The 21,056-nt window shown below is 52.6% G+C and overlaps 1 protein-coding gene across 2 annotated transcripts in view; it reads right to left on the bottom strand.

Annotated features, from left to right (window-relative positions):
* The window catches only part of HPSE2 (heparanase 2 (inactive)), a 261,248-nt gene that overhangs the window by 87,780 nt on the left and 152,412 nt on the right, over positions 1 to 21,056 (bottom strand). Inside the window, exons 4-5 of one of the 2 annotated variants that reach the window (XM_065553610.1) lie at positions 12,218 to 12,391; positions 9,574 to 9,745 (exon numbers count right to left, since the gene is read on the bottom strand). In XM_065553610.1, the coding sequence (XP_065409682.1) occupies positions 9,574 to 9,745; positions 12,218 to 12,391 (346 nt within the window). The remainder of the gene's footprint in view (positions 1 to 9,573; positions 9,746 to 12,217; positions 12,392 to 21,056) is intronic. The other variant, XM_065553611.1, reaches the window with a different exon arrangement.

The raw sequence follows: 21,056 nt of genomic DNA, 5'->3' as shown, positions 1-21,056 counted from the left end.
CACAAATGCTGCTGAAAGACTAGGGCTATCAGTAAAAACCTAATTCCACAGAAGGAAGTTCAGAAACTAGTAGCTAAATCCATTTTGAGAAGTACATGTTGATATTTATACATTAGTGAACCTGCATTCTGTCCAGCAGGTGTGACGTCATGGAGCTGCTATGTAGTAATCTAAGAATGCTGACATGTAACTTAGTTATTGAGGTAGACTGTATAACGTATTGTAACAGGGTCAGGCCAGATGGATACAGGAGAGTGTTAGAAGGCAGATATATTAGTCCCAGATTAAGTAGATCCCTTTTCCCTGGGTAAGGTAACGGGGCAGTTCCAGAACAAGCAGGAACTTGCTGGAACCAATTAAGGCAGACAGGCTAATTAGGACACCTGGAGCCAATTGAGAAGAAACTGCTAGAATCAGTTAGGACAGGCTGGCTAATCAGGGCACCTGAGTTTAAAAAGGACCTCATTTCTGTTTGTAGCGTGCAGGCGAGGAGCTGGGAGCAAGAGGCACTAGGAACTGAGAGTGGGAAGGCGTATTGCTGGAGGATTGAAGAGTACAAGCATTATCGGACACCAGGAGAAAGGTCCTGTGGTGAGGATAAAGAAGGTGTTGGGAGGAGGCCATGAGGAAGTAGCCCAGGGAGTTGTAGCTGTCAAGCAGAGCTGCAGTCCACAGGGCCCTGGGCTGGAACCTGGAGTAGAGGGCGGGCCTGGGTTCCCCTCAAACCTCCCAACTCCTGATCAGACACAGGAGGAATTGACCTGGACTGTGGGTTCTACCAGAGGGGAAGGTCTCTGGGCTGTTCCCTGACCCACATGGTGAATCTCTGAGGTGAACAAATCCCCCAATAAGTGCAGGACCCATCAAGATAGAGGGGGAACTTTGTCACAGTGTATTGGGGGAAGTGGTATGTTTATCATATGCCCTTAATGCTTCAATTCAATGGGGACTGTATAAGGCAACAGAACGACTGTCCCAATAAGAAGATCCAGGTGTGACAAAGTGGGACTGTTCTTAATGTTGTCTCTGAATACTGTGTGGGTGCCTCAATTTCCCCTATGCATTTCTTAAGTCTCTGGGTGTGTGGGATGGGGGGGTGTGATTGTTGCAGAGCCCGAGAGGGCCAGTTTGATGCTGTCTGCACAGAGAATGGTCGACACCCTGTCTCCTGGCAACTGATGGCCTGGGCCCCTCCCCTGCAAGGTGCCAACTGAAGGTGTTGGAGAACAAAGAGATCAGGTGGCCTCCTTGCCCAGGAAAGAGACAAAGGCAGAGGAGGGGCTGGAAAGTTTCAGTTCGGAACTGGCTGGGGAAATGGAGGGAGGCCTAGATGGGGCTCTGGCCTCCCTACCCCAAGATGGACCTGACTTAGGGATCCTGTTTCTGTACGTACAAGCTCTGTTCTGGACTGTGTTCCTGTCATCTAATAAACCTTCTGTTTTACTGGCTGGCTGAGAGTCACGTCTGACTGCGGATTTGGGACAGGGCCCTCTGGCTTCCCCAGGAGCCCGCCAGGGCGGACTCGCTGCGGGAAGCGCACGGTGGCGCAGGGGATGCTGAATGCTCCGAGGTCAGACCCAGGAAGGTCGAAGCTGGGGAAGCTTCTTGCCTGGAGACAGTCTGCTCAGAGAGAGGAGGCTCCCTCAGAGTCCTGCCTGGCTTCGTAGGGAGCAGCTCCAGGGCATCGCCCGGGGACTCCGTGACACCAGGCACACCCTTGAAAGGCAATGGGGAAAACTCTTCACTTCGAGGGTCCTACCTACTGTCTCCAACAAACTGCAATCCTTGTTTTGCCAAAGCTGGGAGTTATCAGATCAAAGGACTACAAATATTTAAAAGGTGACGGGATGCCTGTGAATGGGGGGTGGCGGGTACTCAAGGGACTGGTCAGGAGCAGGGGGAAGGGCACTGGTTTGTGAGTCAAGGGAAGATACTGTCACCCAAGCAAAGAGGCTTGGCAGAGCAGTCCATAGACTCGGATTCCAAGGCCAGAAGTGACCATTGTGATCATCTGGTCTGACGTCCAGCATTGCACAGGCCCGAGAACTTCCCCCAACATAATTACTAGAGCAGAGCTTTAAAAAAATCCAATCTTGGATTTACAAATTGTCGGTGATGGAGACTCCACCGTGACCCTTGGTAAATTGTTCCAAGGGTTAATCACGCTCACTGTTAACAATTTACACCTTATTTCTAGTCTGAATTTGTCTAGCTTCAATTTCCAGCCATGGGATCATGTCACACCTGTCTCTGCTAAACTGAAGAGCCCATTATTACATATCTGTTTCCTGGTAGGTACTTCTAGACTGTAATCAAGTCACCCCGTAACTGTTGCTTTTTTAAGATACACAGATCGAGCTCCTTGAGTCTGTCACTCAGGCAGGTTTTCTAATCCTTTAATCATTCCCATGGCTCTTCTCTGACTCCTCTTCAATTTATCAACATCCTTCGTGAGCTGCGAGCACCAGCACTGGGCACAGGATTCCAGCACTGGCCGCACCAGGGCCACATTCCAAGGTAACATAACCTCTCTGCTCTACTTGAGAGTCCCCTGTTCATGCAGCCCAGGATGGCATTTGCTCCTTTGGCCACAGCATCACACTAGGAGCTCAAGTTCAGCTGATTTTCCACTATGACCCCAAAATCTTTTTCAGAGTCACGGCTTCCCAGGACTGAGACCCCCGTCCTGTAAGTATGGCCTGCGTCAGTGGTTCTCAACCCGCAGCACAATCAGCACAGAGCTGCGGCCCATGTGACATCCTCAGGGCCATACAGGTAGTATATCTATTCTGTGGATGCAGCCCATATAACGCAGAGATAGCTGCATATGTAGCCCACTGTGGTAAATAGGTTGAGAACCACTGGCCTACATTCTTTGCTCCTAGATGCATACATTTACATTTATCCATATTACAATGCCTATTGTTTGCTTGCACCCAGTTCTCTCTAAATCAGTGACCTGTCCTCTTCATTACTTACAACTCCCCCAATTTTTGCATTGTTTGCAAACTTTGTCACAGCCAGGTCGTGGGCAGCCAGACCCAATAGTCAGAGCCAGAGTCCACAGTGACAAGACAAGCGTGAGCTGGGTCATGATACCAGGAGGTCAGAATCACAAATCAGATGCCAGGGGTCACACCGGGTCAGAAGGCCAGGAAATCATGCCAGGGGAGCAGGAAACACAAGGCACACAGTCCAGAACAGGCTGGAGCCCAGTTGTTCAGACAGCGTCCTGTTCCTGGCTCCCGGCTTATGTAGGGCCAGCTGGCCAATCAGCTGCTCTGTGACACCACCAATAGGACTGCAGGGGCAGAGCCTCAAATTGGGGCTGGGCTTCATGGGTCCCAGGGAAGCAAGCATCAGCAGGCTGCCAGATGCTCCTATAAACCCTGCAGACCCAGGTTGGAGACCCTGGTGTCATAACATCACTCCCTTCCCCTAGGGGCGCCCTCTGGGCAATGTAGGTCCAGGTGGCTGAGGGTGGGTTCTGTGGAAGGTCTGTGGCTGTGTAGGAGACAGAGCTTTTCCTGGGGCCCGTCCCACCGGAGCTAAGGGTCATCTCAGATTTTCCCACCTTCTGCTCCAAGTGCCAGGACACTGCTCCAACCTGTCTTCTCTAACATGCAGAGAGTAGCATGGACATTTAAAACAAAAACCAAAACTTCCCTAGCAAACCTTCCAAAGCAAACACGCCCCTGTGCACACAACTTTCCCAGCCGGGAGAGGATGAACACAAGAACAAGCCACACGTGACCAATGATAGCCACATCTCTTAATACATTACTTGAAAGTGGGCTGAGGATGGAATAAGAGCCTATGTAGACTAGACTAGACTAGAGCAGAGCTCCAGGGAGATGGAAGCAGGGCTAGCTCTCTCACAGCATGGCTGCCACATGTGGAGGGTGGGGGGGTTCCCAGTTCATGAGCTGATGGATGTCCCGACCTTGGCACTGGCGTCCATTGTCTGCTTTGACCTTGTGAGCGTGCTGTGGTTCAGGCAGAAGTCAGGAGCATTCAGAGGCCCACGTGACATCAGGCTATGGGCCGCAGGAGCCAGAAGCACAGAAATATGTTTGGCTGCAACAGAGGTACGCGTGCTTCGTTATTAACGATCCAGAGTGACTCAGAAGAGTCAGCACTCCTGCCAGCTTAGTGAGGCCTGCGACGCTGACTCTTCACGTGGCTGCCAGAACCCTTGGGAATTCCAGAGTCCGACAATGCAGCTCTATTGTCTACTTCTTTCCCAGCACTGCCGTGTGCATCGGCCACGCATTACTCCATGTGCCAGCGCCTGAGCTGCTATTAAAATCGACATGAATTCCTTACAATCCCACAACCTTTTCCCAACCAAAGAACTCTGCCGTTCTGGGATTCCTAGTCCTGTGAGCACAGTAGGTAGCTAACATGTCTGCTGTGCAACAGCTCAGGCTCCATGAATGGGCTAATTAACACCTCATCAAACTGGACTGTTTGTTGTGCCTGCAGAAATTCCCTCTTGCACCTGTGCACTCACAAGTCTCCATTGCACAGCAGGCAACAGCCATTAAGCTAAAAAAGCAATGCCTCATCTCCCTGCAATCTGTTCTTCCTCATCTTCAATCAAAGTGTCAGTTCTTGTCTCCTAATGTGAGCCCCAGGCTCACTGAGCAGTTAACACCGACACTCCCCGTGACACTGGCCAGGCATTTCACCTCTCACTCTGCTCCCTCACCCTTAACATGGGCAATGATCCTCCCTCACTCCCAGGGGCTGTGAGGAATAAACAGCTACCTTGGAGTTAGAATCATAGAGTCATAGAATATCAGGGTTGGAAGGGACCTCAGGAGGTATCTAGTCCAACCCCCTGCTCAAAGCAGGACAAATCTTCAACTAAATCATCCCAGCCAGGGCTTTGTCAAGCCTGACCTTAAAAATCACCACCACCTCCCTAGGTAACCATTCCAGTGCTTCACCACCCTCCTAGTGAAAAAGTTTTTCCTAATATCCAACCTAAACCACCCCCACTGCAACTTGAAACCATTACTCCTTGGTCTGTCATCTGCTACCACTGAGAAGCGTCTAGATCCATCCTCTTTGGAACCCCCTTTCAGGTTGTTGATGGCTGCTATCAAATACCCCCTCATTCTTCTCTTCTGCAGACTAAATAATCCCAGTTCCCTCAGCCTCTCCTCATAACTCATGTGCTCCAGCTCCCAGTCATTTTTGTTGCCCTCCTCTGGACTCTTTCCAATTTTTCCACATCCTTCTTGTAGTGTGGAGCCCAAAACTGGACACAGTACTCCAGATGAGGCCTCACCAATGTCGAATAGAGGGGAATGATCATGTCCCTCAATCTGCTGGCAATGCCCCTACTTATACAGCCCAAAATGCCGTTAGCCTTCTTGGCAACAAGGCACACTGTTGACTCATATCCAGCTTCTCGTCCACTGTAACCCCTAGGTCCTTTTCTGCAGAACTGCTGCCTAGCCACTCGGTCCCTAGTCTGTAACAGTGAATGGGATTCTTCCATCCTAAGTGCAGGAATCCGCACTTGTCCTTGTTGAATCTCATCAGATTTCTTTTGGCCCAATCCTCTAATTTGTCTAGGTCCCTCTGTATCCTATTTCTACCCTCCAGCATATCTACTACTCCTCCCAGTTTAGTGTCATCTGCAAACTTGCTGAGGGTGCAATCCACGCCATCCTCCAGTTCATTAATGAAGATATTGAACAAAACCAGCCCCAGGACCGACCCTTACGGCACTCCGCTTGATACCGGCTGCCAACTAGACATGGAGCCGTTGGACAAGGTCTAATTTTTGGCTAGAAAGGACAGCATGAGAATCACTCTCCACCACCCCATGAGAAGCAGAGCAAAGTGGCCAGTGGTGGGAGGGGAGGGGAGCAAGAGACTACTTTAAAGTGTAATCACATTCAGACATACAGCTATCTAATTTCTTCCCAGCTTTTAAAACTGTTTCCCTTTAAGTTTTCCCAGTGTTGTTATCCAAACTGAATCTTCTATCCCTGGTGGTTCTGCTATTCACCGTGTTCTGATGGAGACTGATCCTTCAATGTTTGGGATTGCTGCCCCAACCTCACTGTTGTGTGTTCTGCCTGGCTTGTTTTGAAATACTCTCATGTGTAAGCAGCAATACGCTGTATTATGTAGCTCTGTGTGTTGTTCTCCACGGTGATTTGATTGTGACTAGGAACATTTACACAGCTACCATTACAGTGATCTGCAGAACAAGGCATTTCAGAGAGAACACATCTCTGCTAATGTCATGAACAGCCCCTACTGACAGACTCCATTCATGGAGAGACAGTCCTGGCCGATACAGGACATTTACAACAATATAAAGCAGTTGAGTATAGCAACAGAAAAGGATTCTACACTCAGATCATCCCTGAAGTATAAATATAATGCAGTCTTAATTACACCCAGCCGCTTCAGACAGCATACCATTTCATGCAGTCTTGTGCACCCATCTATAACAGTATTTCAGGGAGAGGCAAGAGGCTAAAGGGAAGTTGGGTACAAACACAATACCTACAAATCACTGTGTGGATCTGATTAACGGAGGAGACTTATACAAATAATTAATGGGGAAAGCGTGATGAACTCTAACCCAACACCACAGTGTATCAGAAAGACCAGGACAAAGCCCTTAGCCAAACAGAACAATTTAAATCTTTTAGCTATAACGCTTCCACCACAGATAATTTATTAAGACCAATACCGTTCCTAGGACATCAAGCCTTGAGCAAATTAGAAGTCTACAAAGGATATGGAGCCAGCAGAAGAAATCTATTCTGGACAACAACCCTGCGAACTCTCTTCACTGTAGATGGGATGCAGACTGGAAGCTGGAAACAGGTTGTAAGATGTTCCCACACAGCACACAGATTATCTATGATCCAACTCCATAACACCCGTGAACATTGCGCAAAGAAGAAAGAAGTGGGAAAGTCCTTTTTGAAGAGAATTAAAAGTCTACTAGCGAAACACTGAAGAGTAGTGTTTTCAAGGATTCAAAGAAAGAGACCAATGGCTTAGCATTTGTCCCATCTCTTCCAAACCACTGCTTTGAAATCCCTATTGCCCTTCAGTTCCAGTTCCTACAGGCCTAGGTCTGTGTGTCAGCTCGGGCTCTTTGCTGGGCAAAGAATGCCTTTGTCGCAGCACCGTGTCCAGCACCAGGAGCATTGTCAGCACTGAGACGTTATAGCCAATAATCAGAATCACAAAGCTCTCCATGAACCAGCTGCACCATGCTCCAGCATTGTGAGAACAGCCTAGGCTGAGGGTGAGGCAGGCGTGACTGTCACCCCCGTTCTGCATCCCACCCCTTCCAGCAGTGTCACCAAAGAAGTGGTCACTTGAGCTCCAAGACAAATCCGGGAGCAGCAGCAATCTGCCCATCACTGACCCCCCTCCAGAATGGCCAGGGCCCGTTAGCCATCTCTGGGCCACTCATCCCAGGGCCACAGGAGGGGGGTGCTGTGCTCAGTAATCATGGGGGGCCCTCGGTGCTAGAGACCGAGCCTCTTTTTATTAGGGTACGTCTACACTTGGAGTTGGGAGTGAGAGTCTCAGCTCAAGACACGCTCCTGTTAACTCTAATCTAGCTAGTGTGCCAAGGCATGGGACTAGCTGTCCCCCCACGTGTATCAGTCGGAGGCCATAGGGATGCACTCAGGGTGGCCAGCGCCTCTAGCCACAGTGGCACGAGCGGCGTACTCATGTCCAGCGCAGAGCTGGTACGGGGATGCCTGCTCCAGCCTGGCCTCCCCCCCAGCTCCAGTGCTGACCCGGGTCCCCTGTGACAGGTCCATGGGCTTCTGCAGCACCCCTCCCCCACTCCCTGTCTGGAGAGCTCAGACACTTAAAGGTACAGCTCCCGCCCCCGGGGACGTGCTGGGGCTGGCCAGGACCCAGGTCAGCTCTGGACACAACTTAGAGCAGCCTCATGCCTGTTGTAAACTGCACTGGCTGTCCATGGCCCCTTGGTTCCTAGACACAGTTGCTAGGTCAGAGCCTGGGAGTGGGGGTGGCGGAGACACATGGAGGCAGTGGAATCTCAGGGGGCTGCTAAAGGCAGCTCTACGGCTCCTTTGTGCTGCTGGAACAGAGCTGAGGATCTGGTCGGCGCTCTCTCCTTGGTGCACCAGGGATTACGTTCGTGCACTGTTTATTGTCTATGCCAGATTATTCATGCAGCTGTTAACGAAGTCTGGACCTAACTCCGCTCCCAGCGGAATCCACTCGCCGCCTCCCCTTGCCCAGCCCCCATACTGCAGCTTTTGTTCACAGTCCTTCAGGGAATGCTGCCACTGAACAACGGTCCTGTTCAGGACAATGCAAATTCCTTTTCCCAGGAGACTCCTGCATCTCCCATGTTTCTGTGGCTGTCCTGTGTCTCTTCCAGCTATTTGTGTCTATCACCGTCTCGCCTGCTCTTCTGCTATCCCCTTGCACTATTGCTGCGCCCTTCTCTCTGGCCTCCCTCGCTTTTAGCCCCGGCTGAACCTCACTGCCCACGTCCTCATACGTAGGAAGATGTGAGACCACAGCACGCATGCCCTCCAGCACCTCCTCTGGCTCCTGGACACCCTTCGGCAGCTCCCAGGAGTGCAAAGCTGAAATGCCGAGGATGGCTAAAGCCATCCAGGAATCACGGTGTTCTCTGATTCTGAGAGGTGCTGACAGGACTTGGCTGTTTGGTGCCTTTTAACGGCACAGCCAGTCTGCCAGAGGAGTTTCTTCTCCAAGACCAAGGGGAGGGACCTTGCCCAGCCCTGGCCCCTGCTTCAGAAGTGGAAAGTAGGGATTTGGCCCTTCTACTGCAGCCCACGGAAATCATTTAAGTGGCTTAGGGTCAGAGTCAAACCAAACAATTATTAGCAATAATGCTGACAATGACTGTGGAGCACTGTCCCCAGCTCTGTACTCTTCCCCTCTTGGCACAAGGCAAAGTCTGGCAGCACACGGACAGCCATGTGCCAGGCCCCTCCTCTCTGCGCTGATCTGAATGGCAGGACGAGGGAGACAGGATACTCCAAACAGAGCAGGGAAGCAGCGTCTCTCCTGTCCTCTGAAGAGACCGAGGCGAGGCACACTCCCTGCTTACTGTTGCTCCTCCTCTAAGTATTACCACCGTTATTATTATTATCTGTCTAGCTCTTGTGTGAGAAGGTTCCAGGCAGGATCAGGGCCCCTGGTTCCTGGTGCTGTATAAACATATCGGAGACAGAATCCCTGTCTGAGGAGCTCAGACCCTAAAGAGACAGTGTCACAGCATGGGAGCAAAACACTCCAAGTTAAGCATGGGTGTATCTGTACTTGCCCAGTTCTGCTCCCCGTGGATTCTGGGCCCCCAGGCCCCCACTCCAGACGTTCTCTCCCACGCGGGGACCCTTGGCCTCCTTCGCGCCATTACACGGAGTGGCAGTTGTGACAAATAGCAGTGCACCGAGCTCACCCAGCCAGAGACTCCGTGCATCTGCAGGGGTGGGAGTTGAACTTGTTTGGCCTCCATCAGCCTGGGTGAGGGGAGATCTGAGGGCCCTGGATGTAACCCGCATCACTTACCCCTCCAGGAGAGCGATGACGTTCTTTCGGGGCCGCCCAATGTTGGGCCCATAGAGGCTGGCTCTGGCGTAGGTGCGGATAAGCTGCAGCAAACTCTTCAGCTGGGTATAGTCCTTCCCCAACTGACTGCCATTCACGGCACGGCCAGTCAGCGTCCGATAGTTGTTGGGCTCTGGGAAATCAACATCGAAAAGCCGCTCAGCCCTTCTGGAGAAGGACACCCAGCTCACTCCCCCCCCCCCCAGGAAAGAGCCACAGCAGGGGACCTCCTGGCTGGCGACGCACAGAGGCTCTGTCTATACTGCAGCACCTACGCTGGCAGAGCCCACTAGTGTAGACACGGGCGAGGGCTCTCCTGAGAACACCCCAGTGCCATAGCCACAGCTCTGCAGTGCTTCAGCGCAGTCACTTCCCACAGCACCGGGAAGGGGCTCCCGTCCGCGCAGGTAACCCACCTCCCCGAGAGACAGAATTCTGTCCACCTAGCGCTGTCTGCACCGGGGCTTAGCTCGGCTTAACAACATCTCGGGGGGGGCGTGGGGGGGGCGGGGCGGGGATTTTTCACAGCCCTGAGAGAAGCTGCGCTGACATCACTTTTCAGTGCAGACCCGCCCACAGCGTACGCTGGCAGAAGGAGATTTTCTGTGCTGGGGGAACACCACCGCCCGAACGACATTAGTTATGGCCAGGGCTACACTTAAATAGGAGGTTGACCCAGCAGGAGTGTGAAAAAGCCACTCTCCTGAGCAGTGCAGCTAAGCCGACAGCATGAGGGCAACATCACCCTCGCCACCGGCCCTTGGCAAGGCAGATTCACTCCAGCAATGGGACCCCTCCCCTCACGCCAGCGAGTGGCTGCGCTGAAATGGTTTAAGTCAGCGGTTCTCAACCGGGGTACGCACACCCCTGGGGTACACAGAGGTCTTTCGCGGGGTACATCAACTCAGCTAGAGACTTGCCTAGTTTCACAACAGGCTCCATAAAAAGCACTGGCGGAGTCAGGACAAACTACAGTTTCATACGGACCATGACTAGTTCACACTGCTCCATAGACTAGACACTGAAAGGCAAGTGCAGTGTTTATAGTCCAGTGGAGTTATTTGATACTGATATGGTAAAAAGGAGACCCGCAGCCATTGTTCAGTACTAGTGTGCTGGGACACTTGTATTTTTACGGCTGGGTTTGGAAGCAAGTCATTTTTAAGTGAGGTGAAACTTGGGGGTACGCAAGAGAAAGGGGGACAGTGCAGTAACTCCTCACTTAATGGCCTAGTTATGTTCTTGAAAAATGCAACTTTAACCAAAACGATGTTAAGCAAATCCAATTTCCCCATAAGAATTCATGTAAATGGGGGGTGAGGGAGGGGGATAGGCTCCAGGGAAATTTTTTTCGCCAGAAAAAAGACATTATATACATATACAGTATAAGTTTTAAATCATTTTAAAGAAACAATTTAATACTGTACTTATCAGTGCTGATTGTGAAGCTTGGGTGAGGCAGGGGCATAGCGGGATGGGGGCGCGGGGGCTTGCCCCGCTCCGCCCATCCGGTATTCTAGCTAGGGAGCAGGCAAGCCCCCACACCCTGACCCCGCTCCCTGGCAGGAGCGCTGGGCAGGCGAAACAGGGCAAGCCCCGTGCCCCCACACAACGTTATAAGGGAACATCGCAGGACTTTAAAGGAGTATGTTCTCTAATAGATTAGCGACCTAATAACAAAACGTCCACTGGGACCACGTTAAGTGAGGAAAGGTTGAGAGCCACTGGTGTAAGTGTGGACGTAGACTGTGTCAACAGACGCACTCTTGCATCAGCACAGCCGCTTCTACACCGGGGGTTGTGTCAGAATAGCTGTCGCTGGTGGGGGTGGGTTTCACCCCCTGACCGCCGTAGCTAGGCCAGCGTAAGCTTTAAATGTAGAGTAGGCCAGAGAGGCAGGAGGGATCTAGGAGTGAATGGGTGCTGTGAGCGCCCCTCGCTGTTCTTCACCAGCCTGGGGTTCAATTTACAGGTTTTCCTAAACTGGGGAGAAAGTGGAGAAGTGGCCTTACTACCCCTTTCCACCCCCGGCAACCCTGGGGCCAGCTGAGAGCTAATGGGCAGAGGTGCTGGAGGTGCTGCAGCACCCCCTGACTTGAAGAGGTTTCCATTCTATCGAGGATTTACAGTTGGGTTCAATGGCTCACAGCCCCCCCACTGTCCGCATCGCTCCAGCCCCCCTGCTAACGGGGGGCCTGCAGAGCCCCTTCCCCACTGCCACGCTCCTTCCTTCACGGTGTCTCCTGTAGCTAGTGATTGCCCCGCTGGCCCACGCAGTGGCTTGTCTGCACGCCCGTGGCACGCCCTGCTGTGACCGGCAGTGAGCTGGGTGCAAGCATTTCTGCGTGTGAAATACCAGCAGACGGGGATGTTCAGACAGGAGCCCTCACACGGATGTTACAGAGATGTCCTTCTGAAGCTAGCTGGGACTCCCACAGTGCACACTTCCTCCCTGCAGCATCCTGCCAGTCCCCGCTGAATGGCTAAGGGCAAAGCTTGCTGGGCTCTGCAAGTGTTCGGCCCGAAGGGGGAACTGACCCTTCCCTTGCTGCCGCACTGAGCTCCACGCTGCGGGGAGCTGCGGGCGAGCTGGCCGCTCACTCACCGTTGCCCAGCTCCCAGGAGATGTTGTATTTCTTGCTGGCACTGTACTTCAGCAGGCTGAGCGCATTGGAGCTGTTCCAGGAGTTATTTGGATTTCGGCGCAGGGCATTCAGCGCAAAGATCAGGTGGAGGCCAGAGCAGTCGGCGAAGTTATAGAGTTTGTCTAGAGACCTGGCTGGGAAGAAATGAAAACCAGCTTGTAACTCAAATGAAAGAAAAGTACCAGGCAGTCCAGAGCGGTTCAACAGACCCTCTGCTCCCGCCCCTCAGAGCTCTGCCTCTGATGTCAAATGCTGCCCTGTGGCACCTTGTAGTGCGCTGAAGTGGCCTCCCACTGAGCCAGAGGGGGCGGAACCACGCTCCGATCCCAGGTGGGCGGAGCCAGGCCAGGCCCGCCCCTCCCACAGGAAGTTAAGAGGCGGGACAGGAAGTGGAGCTCAGCTGGGCTGCAGCTGCCAGAGGAGACAGACGCCTTCTGCCCGCTCCCGAGGCTGGAGACCGAAGGGGAGCCCGCCGAGCTGAGGACTGGCCAGTGCTGCTGGAGCCGCCAGCTGACTGCCACACTGAGGAGTGCTGGGACTGCCGCTGGCTATCTACCCTGGGGAGACGGGGGACGCCCCGCGGCGAGGGTGCAAAGTGCCCCAAGGACCCCGACTCCAGTCCAGCTGCGTTGCTGCCTGAAACCCGGTCAGCGTGTTGCAGCTGGATCCCCGCTGACCCAGTGGCGGCACACTCCACCCTGGGCTGGGCCCTGGGCCGGGACCCAGTGCAGTAGGGTGGGTCCCAGTGACCCACTGTCGGGCCACCCTTGGGGGGCAGCCGCCTCACCTTGGGCCAGGAGGGCTGTGTTAGTCTACTGTCTGCCAGAGCTAGGATGCTAGGCCCTGCCCTGCCCTGCCTGAGGGCCTGGGCCCCTAGACTGTTCACTGCCCTGCCCTGCCTGTGGGCCGGAGCACACAGACTACTTATAGCCTGCCTGGCCTGAAAGCCGGAGCCCCCTCAGACTGGGAATCCACCCCACGCTGCCACCAGAGCCCCAGATCCTCATGCCAGACTTTGCTAATTCCCCGACTGTGGGCAGCACCCACGGATGTAGTGAGCCAGAGTGGGAGGAACCACCACAAACCCACTACACACCTACAACCAGGTAAATGCATGTGACCTTTTACATTGGGGTATCATTGCAAGGCTGGGCAAAATCCTTCTAGACCCTGAAGTCTGGGCACCCTCCACAACTGCATCGAGCGAAGGACCGTGCCTGGGGCGTCACTGCACCTAGGCCACCAGGCAGAGAGGTGGCTTCAAAGGTGGCCATTGTTGGCCAGGATGCTGCAACCTTTCCTCTGTGATGTACCTCCCCACGCGTTGCCCAGCTGGGGTCGTACCCAGGCTGGGCTCCTGCACCACTGCACTGGGGCTGCCTTGGAAAGCAGCAGAAGACTTCAGCTGGCACAAAATGCAGCCGCTCCCCTCCCGAGTTGAATGGGCTTCTGCCAGGTGTTCACTCTGGGAGCCTCTCAAAGGCACGGTTCCAGTCTTTCAAACACCACCTCAGAGCCGGCGCTAGGCGGAAGCAGACTAAGCAACTGTTTAGGGCCCCAAGCAGCTCAAGGCCCCCCATTAATTATTAGTATGTGTTGTGGGGGTGCAAAATATTCCTGCTAGGGCCCCCAATGGGCTAGACCTGGCACTGCCCCAAATGCTCTGCCACCTGGCTGCCTGGGGGAATGGCTGGGCTTGTGTGTTTTGGTTTTGCTTTTAATACTAACGTTCTTCTCTGTGGTTCTAACGTCTGAATTCAGGCTTCTGAAGTGCCGCGCTCGAACAAGGTCTAAGGCGCAGAGAACCCTGCTGCAGCAGCGACCTTAACTCCCCTAGCCAAGTTAGTAAGAGAATCCCGCATACAGCTACTTCCATCCCCCTCAACTCTCCCGCCCCACCCCGCTCACAAGCACACACCATCCCATAAACAACAATTAAACACATGCCCTCAGAGGCTCGCCAGGCATCTTCCCCTCTGCCCTGGGGAGGAGAGGGTTCATGGGAGGAGTTTTATTTCCCAGTTTGGGTAGTTTTGATTTGGGTGTTATTTTTCCTTAGACGCTTTAATTGTTTTTGGGGTTCTTTTATCAGATTAGATTTGTGATCTCCAGGGTAGGGGGAGGTTCGGAAGGCGTGCTGTTCTGTAGCTACCTCTAGAGTAACTGTTTTGTGTTGGGCAAGGAAAAGCTACACGTGTGTGTGTTTGCCCAGAGGATGGTCATGGCGGGAGGACCGGGGCCAGCGGAAATCTAGAGGGAGATAGGGGAATATGCCCTACGTCCCAGGGACGTCCCAGGGAAGCCCCCATGCCTATGCTCTGGCAGGGTGGAGGGGCCCTACCTGGCAATAACTCCCCAGTGCTGAACAGCAAGGTCTTCAAGGAGCAGCCTCTGCCGCTCAGACCGGCACCATCGGTGTCTGTGTCCCGCGTGCTGCTCCTCCACCTAGGGACAGCACGGGACCCGGGGCAGCGCAGGCCAGAGCTGCGAGCCTGCTCCTTCCTCTGCTGGCGGACCCACCCTGGGATCTCTTTGATTACACTCACTGGCATCTTCATTGCCAGGCAGGGTCTGCGAACCGTCTGTGGCATCCACTCGTACAGTCTGACCAGGGCTGACCGGGAACGCTGGCATTCCTGCTTCAGGTCTGATACGTTGTTCTCTTAGGGCTTGTCTATACTTACCGCGCTGGTTCGGCGGCAGGCAATCGAACTTCTGGGTTCGATTTATCGCGTCTAGTCTGGACGCGATAAATCGAACTCAGAAGTGCTCCCCGTCGACTCCGGTAATCCTGCTCGCCGCGAGGAGTACGCGGAGTCGACGGGGGAGCCTGCCTGCCGGGTCTGGACGGCGGTAAGTTCGAACTAAGGTACTTGGACTTCAGCTACGTTATTCACGTAGCTGAAGTTGCGTACCTTAGTTCGATTTGGGGGTTTAGTGTAGACCAAGCCTTAGACAATGTTCGTAGTCACCAAACAGCGTGTTTCTTTGCGGGAGTGAATTTTCATGGCAGTGTTCTACAAAAAATGTTCGGAAAAAGGGGGATACCCTGCCTGAAATCTGTAAAAAAAATATTTTTTTCCAGCCTGTAGTTTAGTGACATGACTTCAGCACATGGGTACTGCAGGAACATCAGGCATGCTGAGAGCTATCACTCCTGGTACCTTCCCCCCAAAATAGTCATGTCCAAACCGATTTAGAAGACCACAAAGGTCCCACTGAAAAGAAAATCCTGGTGTAACCTTCATTTTGGAACCATGATCATCGTCTTCATAATAAAACAAACGTTGCTAGAAGAGACATGATGAAGCATATCCTTGGTACGAGGGACGCCACACCCAGAAGCACAGCGCTGGGGGCAGGGCTTAGTTTGTAATTAAAGAGGTGCTGGGGCTCAAGCAATTTTCTTTTTTACTTTCATAACGGATGTGCCAGGGCAGAGGTGCCGGGGCTCTGAACTGCCAAGCCCAGAGGTGTCAGGGCTCAGCCCTAGCAAGGAATACGCACTGGGCTAGGGGTGCTGAAACATGGCGTGTGCTGCACAGGCCATTAAGGTCGGCACCTCCAGCAATACTGAGCTCCCAAAGTTTGTGCTATGGGTCATACTGGGTGACACAGCCCTCCCCCCCCCGCCCCGCTGCGTTGGGAGAGGGAGGAGAGCTGCTCTCCTAAGCTAAAACCTGGGACTCCTCACACCAGAGGGCGCTAGCCGCCCCTTCCGGGCTCTATCCGCACAGAGCCCGCTCACAGAGGCTTTGGGATTTTCTGTGTCTCGTTCCTTGAATCCGATAGCCGTCTCAGAGTAGCTTCTAAGTGATGGTTCATGCATGATGGATTGTCTCAGAGCAGCTTCTTCCTTCAGCCCCTCCTTCACCATTTCTGCACACAGACCTCCGCTTTCTCAGGAGTCCTACACCTACTAAATCTGACACAGACAACCATAAATCTGAAACACTGAAAAACATCCTGCAAGCAGGGCCTGCTGTCCCATCCAGCACAGAACAGGATGGGGGCAGGGAACTGGAGAACACAGCCACAGCCACAGAGGAGAAGAGGTCTGCAGATGCTAAATAGACAGGCTGCAGCATGTTTGTTCTGTGGAAATCTTTATGGAGCAAACTGCTTCCTCGCTTCCCTGGGGTGACGTTCCCATCCTCCTCAGGTCTCAGTCGGTCTCATTCGAGGGCGCGTCGCAAGCACAGCCATTTTGGTGCATGTGAAAGTTGCAAACTGGGCAGAGGATCAGCGAGCACCTGAGCACCTCTCTCAGCCCCACGCCTCTTGCCTTGTGCATGTTGTTTGTGTGTTAGCCGTATCCAAGTGTGGCTCTGAAATACGTTGACGGAAGTCCTGGGAAGTTTTTCCCAGCTAATTACATCCTCATTCTCTCCACACTCTATGGTTTCTAGGGTGAGGTGTAGGGCTGGGGGGAGACACACTACAAGTTTTAAGTGGAATCAGGTGTTGCTATCCCTGCAGGGAAGTCTGGAAAATGTCAGAGCCCTTCAAGTAACAGGTACTGGCAGACAAACATGGAGCACTTCCCACAGAGCCGAGCCTTCTCGCCAACACTCCAGCGCTCACTCACATTTTCCTCTTTTGTCTGTTTTAATTGGGCCATTTACTGGTTTCTTTCTCTTTAGAAAGTTATCAGCTAAGCGCTCGGATTTGGTGCAGGCTGTTCTGTGAATGTGCAGGGAGCAGGAGCGACCACTTCCTCTCGCCTCCCCCACAGCCTGACAGAAAGCATGTCATCTCGGAAAAGCCCTCGGATGCCAAGGCGCGCAGGGTAGGGAAATGCGAGGCTTGGAGAACAGCCCCAGGCCTCCCCCCAGAACCGCAGAGTAAAAGGAACATTAAAGAGGAAGGCACCAGGAAGGAGTCACATGTGCTTTTAAGATGCAGAGAGCGGGAACAATTGTGCAGGAGCCGGCGGGATGGCTGGCCTCGAGGGGGCTGGCTGGGGAGCTGGGAACCATGTTCAGGGGTCAGAAGATCCCACCTGTGAGTGCACAGGCACCAGGAGAATGAATGTAACCATGGAGATCACTATTGTGTTTCCTGGGTATGCAATGAGTGAGGGAAAGCAGACTGAAGGTGCACTGAGAAGCCCGAGGCCTCCAACATGCAGCCCACTGCTCTCCTCCCTCCACACTGGACTCTCATTCCTGCACTGGTGATGTAATGCACCACCACCGGCTAGGCTAAAGCAGCCACAGGGAAATGCTAAAACTCCGGCACGCTGCACCCATTGCACTGAAGACGCTGCATGTGCTGGGAAGAACGAATTCTTCAGCTGCCAGAACGGGTCAGTTGTATTGGAAATAGACACAATCCATTTCCCATTCTTTGGAAGACTCTTTGAGTTAAGTACTATCAGATTACTAGAAACTGGTCCCTTGAACAAGGGATGGGATTTTATAATCTAGTACTTCTTTATTTCGATCCCACCTCCTGGTACTGCCCTCCCCTCTCAAGTCCCCATTCCCATATGCAGAGCTGCATGCCACCCAGCCTCCTACCTCCAAATGTATGCCCATCAGTTCCCTGACCCCCTCAGCCTCCTGCAACTCCCTCCCTCCACCACTGCCTGGAGCCTCTTGGGGGTCAATTTATATTTATAAACATTGTAAAACAACGTAAAGCTCTGATCAGTAGAGGTGTGAAAACCAGCTGTGTCCCAGCCACTCATAACAAGAACAGGTCACACGTACCTCTAGACAGCACATTCCTCTCTCCTAGCATATGTCTACACCTCACACACTGCAGTAACACAGCTGCCGCACTGCACAGGCTTCGGTGCAGACACACTACAGCGCTGGGAGAGGTGCTCCTATCACTGGTTAATCCACCTGCTGAGAGGTGGCAGCTAGGTCAAGAGAAGAATCCTTCTGTCGGGCTAGCGCTGTCTCCACAGGGGGTTAGGCCAGCATGGCTCTGTCTCTCACACCCCAAGACGGAGATACGCTGGCGTAAGTTTTCAGTGTAGACCAGCCCTACATCTAAGGGGGAAACTTAGGTTTCCTTCCCAAATATGTATCTATTATGAATTATGGTACACAATTTTGAAAATGTTTAAATTCACAAAACTCCAGCTGAGCATTCTATTGCAATGCAGATTTTTATAGCAATAAAATGCCCTCCAGGCTGGCTGAAGAGTGTGATAGACACAGTGGCGATAAAAGAGCACCCAAGCTGGCCATCAAATAATCGTGCCCTGCTACTTCTCAGTGTTTCCATCAGATTTTAAAGATTAGAAGTTGACTCAGAAAACAGTGGGCAATATTTTTCTGATTTCCTCCTCTGAGCTTGACGTATGAAGAATCTAAGGAGGGGGATTGAGTCTAGGCCCCCTGGCGATTAGCCAGCTGAATGCCCAGCTGTCCACTGTGCCAACTTGTGAATGCGAGCTCTGCTTGTTCATTGATTTCCTCCAAGTTGGTACCCTGCAGCTGGAGTTCATTCTGGAAGGTCACAGCTGGAGTATCTGCCCACAAACTGCCACGGTTTTCTCAGCATTCCAGCGGGGAAGACAGCCACGACTGAAGCCCAGCTAGCTTACTGCCTGAGCCTCTTGGCCACTTTGGATGCCTGCGCTGTCTCCTGATCATCACCTTTCTCCACGGTCCTACGCCAGCCCTGCACAAGATGGAGAGGCAAGCCACTAGCAAACAGGGCAAACCAAGATGGAGCCTCAAGTCCTTTCTTCCCTAGACGTTAGAAATGGGAGACTGAGGCCTGGTCTACACTACAAATTGAGGTCAACCCAAGCCGCGTTAAGTCGATCTAATAATGCATGTGTCTACACTACCGAGTCCCGTCTGCCGGCCTAAGTAGCCTGTAAAGTGGACTTCTGTACTCCACCTCCACGAGAGATGCAGCGCTTGATTTGACATCCACGGGTCACATAGGAATAGTGTAGACACTGGGTTGTGTAATTCGAATGAATTGGCCTCCAGGAGGAGTCCCGCAGTGCTTCGCTGTGACCGCTCTGGAGAGCGCTTTCAACTCCACTGCATGTCAGCCAGGTACACGGGAAACAGCCGCTGCCCTGTTAAAGCCCCGGGAACTTTTGAATTTTCGTTTCCTGTTTGATCAGCGTGGAGAGCTCGCCAGCACAGCTGATCATGGAGACGCAAGGCCACAAACGCTCTCCAGCATAGAGCGCACAGGAGGTGGTGGATCTTATTGCTCTGTGGGGAGAAGAGTCTGTGCAGGCACAGCTCCGATCCAGCAGAAGAAACGCTGATATCTATGCCAAGATTGTGCAGGGCATAGGGGAGAAGGGCTACACCAGGGACACCCAGCAGTGCCACGTGAAAATAAAGGAGCTTCGGAAGCATACCAGAAGACAAGAGAGGCGAATAGTCGCTCTGGTTCTGCCTCACAGACATGCCACTTTTACGAGGAGCTGCAAGCGATTCTCGGTGGCACGCCCACCACTACCCGAAAATGCTCCATGGATACCTCCCAGGAGCCCTGGGCGATCTTGAGCAACAACAAGGAAGACATTGTTGACAAGGAAGAGGAGCTAGAGAATGTGAGGTGGGCAAGTGGAGGATCCATTCTCTCCGACAGCCAAGAACTGTTTTTAACCCTGGAGCCCATCCCGTCACAGGACCAGTTGGCAGCGGAGCGTGATGCTGGGGAAGACACCTCTAGTAAGTATACATTTCCCATCAAACCATAGGGGTTACATGCAGTGTTCCCTCTAATTTTTTATGTCCATATGTGGAATGAATTTTGTTATGTGCACCAATATGGAGGTGATGTCACACATCACCTCCATATTGGTGCACATAACAAAATTCATGTGGTGGAGGTGGGGCGAGAGGTTCAGAGTGTGGGAGGGGGACGGAGTAGAGTGGAAGAATGACTTCTCGTGTCTTGCTTACAATACTCCTGCTAATATAGCCCAGAATGATATTTGCTCTTTTTGCAACAGCGTTACACTGTTGACTCATATTTAGCTTGTGATCCACTATGACCCCCAGATCCCTTTCCACCGGACTCCTTCCTAGGCCGTCATTTCCCATTCTGTATGTGTGCAACTGATTCTTCCTTCCTAAGTGGAGTACTTTGCATTTGTCCTTATTGAATTTCATTCTATTTACTTGAGACCATTTCTCCAGTTTGCCCAGTGGTTGTGGTTGGAAGGGATCACCGTGTATTGCGAACAGCATTGAAAAAGGGGGGGGGGGACGACTTCCTGTTTGTCTCCCTTTCCCCCAACCCAGTGCCGCTTTTGTAAAAAAAACAAACTATTTGAGGGGCTTTACATTGGTGCCTGTCCTCAAGCACCATCCAGGTTGCTAGGGGAAAGGGGGCTTTTCTCAAGTTCCAAACTGTGATCCCAAGGACGTCTTCACAAAAGCAGCAGCAGAAGACCTCTCGCACATGCCTCGTGGCCTTACTCATCATTCTCCTCAAGCGTTTGCCCTAAGCAAACACAGCCCTGTGTGCTACTTATGTAACCCAGACACCTCCTGGGTGTGGTGTCTGTCCCATCTAATGGCACCAAGACCACTTAGAGAGAGAGATTATGCGTCTGCTCTACAGCCTTCGCTAACAGCCATTGGCTCTTAGCTCATGCGGTAGAGGCTTGTGCATTTAGCTCCATAGGTCCCAGATTCAATTCCGCCCACCGACGACCGGCGTCTGTCGGTGTTACACTTACAACCGTCAAGTCCATGCTGACTCATCTCCCGCGACATCAGTGTCCAACCATCCCATGCCCATGGGATTTACAGCCGTTCTCTCCACCTTTCTTCGCGGCGAAGGCCCTGATCCTGTGAACAC

Source organism: Chrysemys picta, chromosome 7 (genome assembly GCF_011386835.1).
Source record: "Chrysemys picta bellii isolate R12L10 chromosome 7, ASM1138683v2, whole genome shotgun sequence".
Taxonomy (NCBI): domain Eukaryota; kingdom Metazoa; phylum Chordata; order Testudines; family Emydidae; genus Chrysemys; species Chrysemys picta.
The sequence above is the reverse complement of the archived record's forward strand: the minus strand, read 5'-3'. Positions and strand labels throughout refer to the sequence as shown.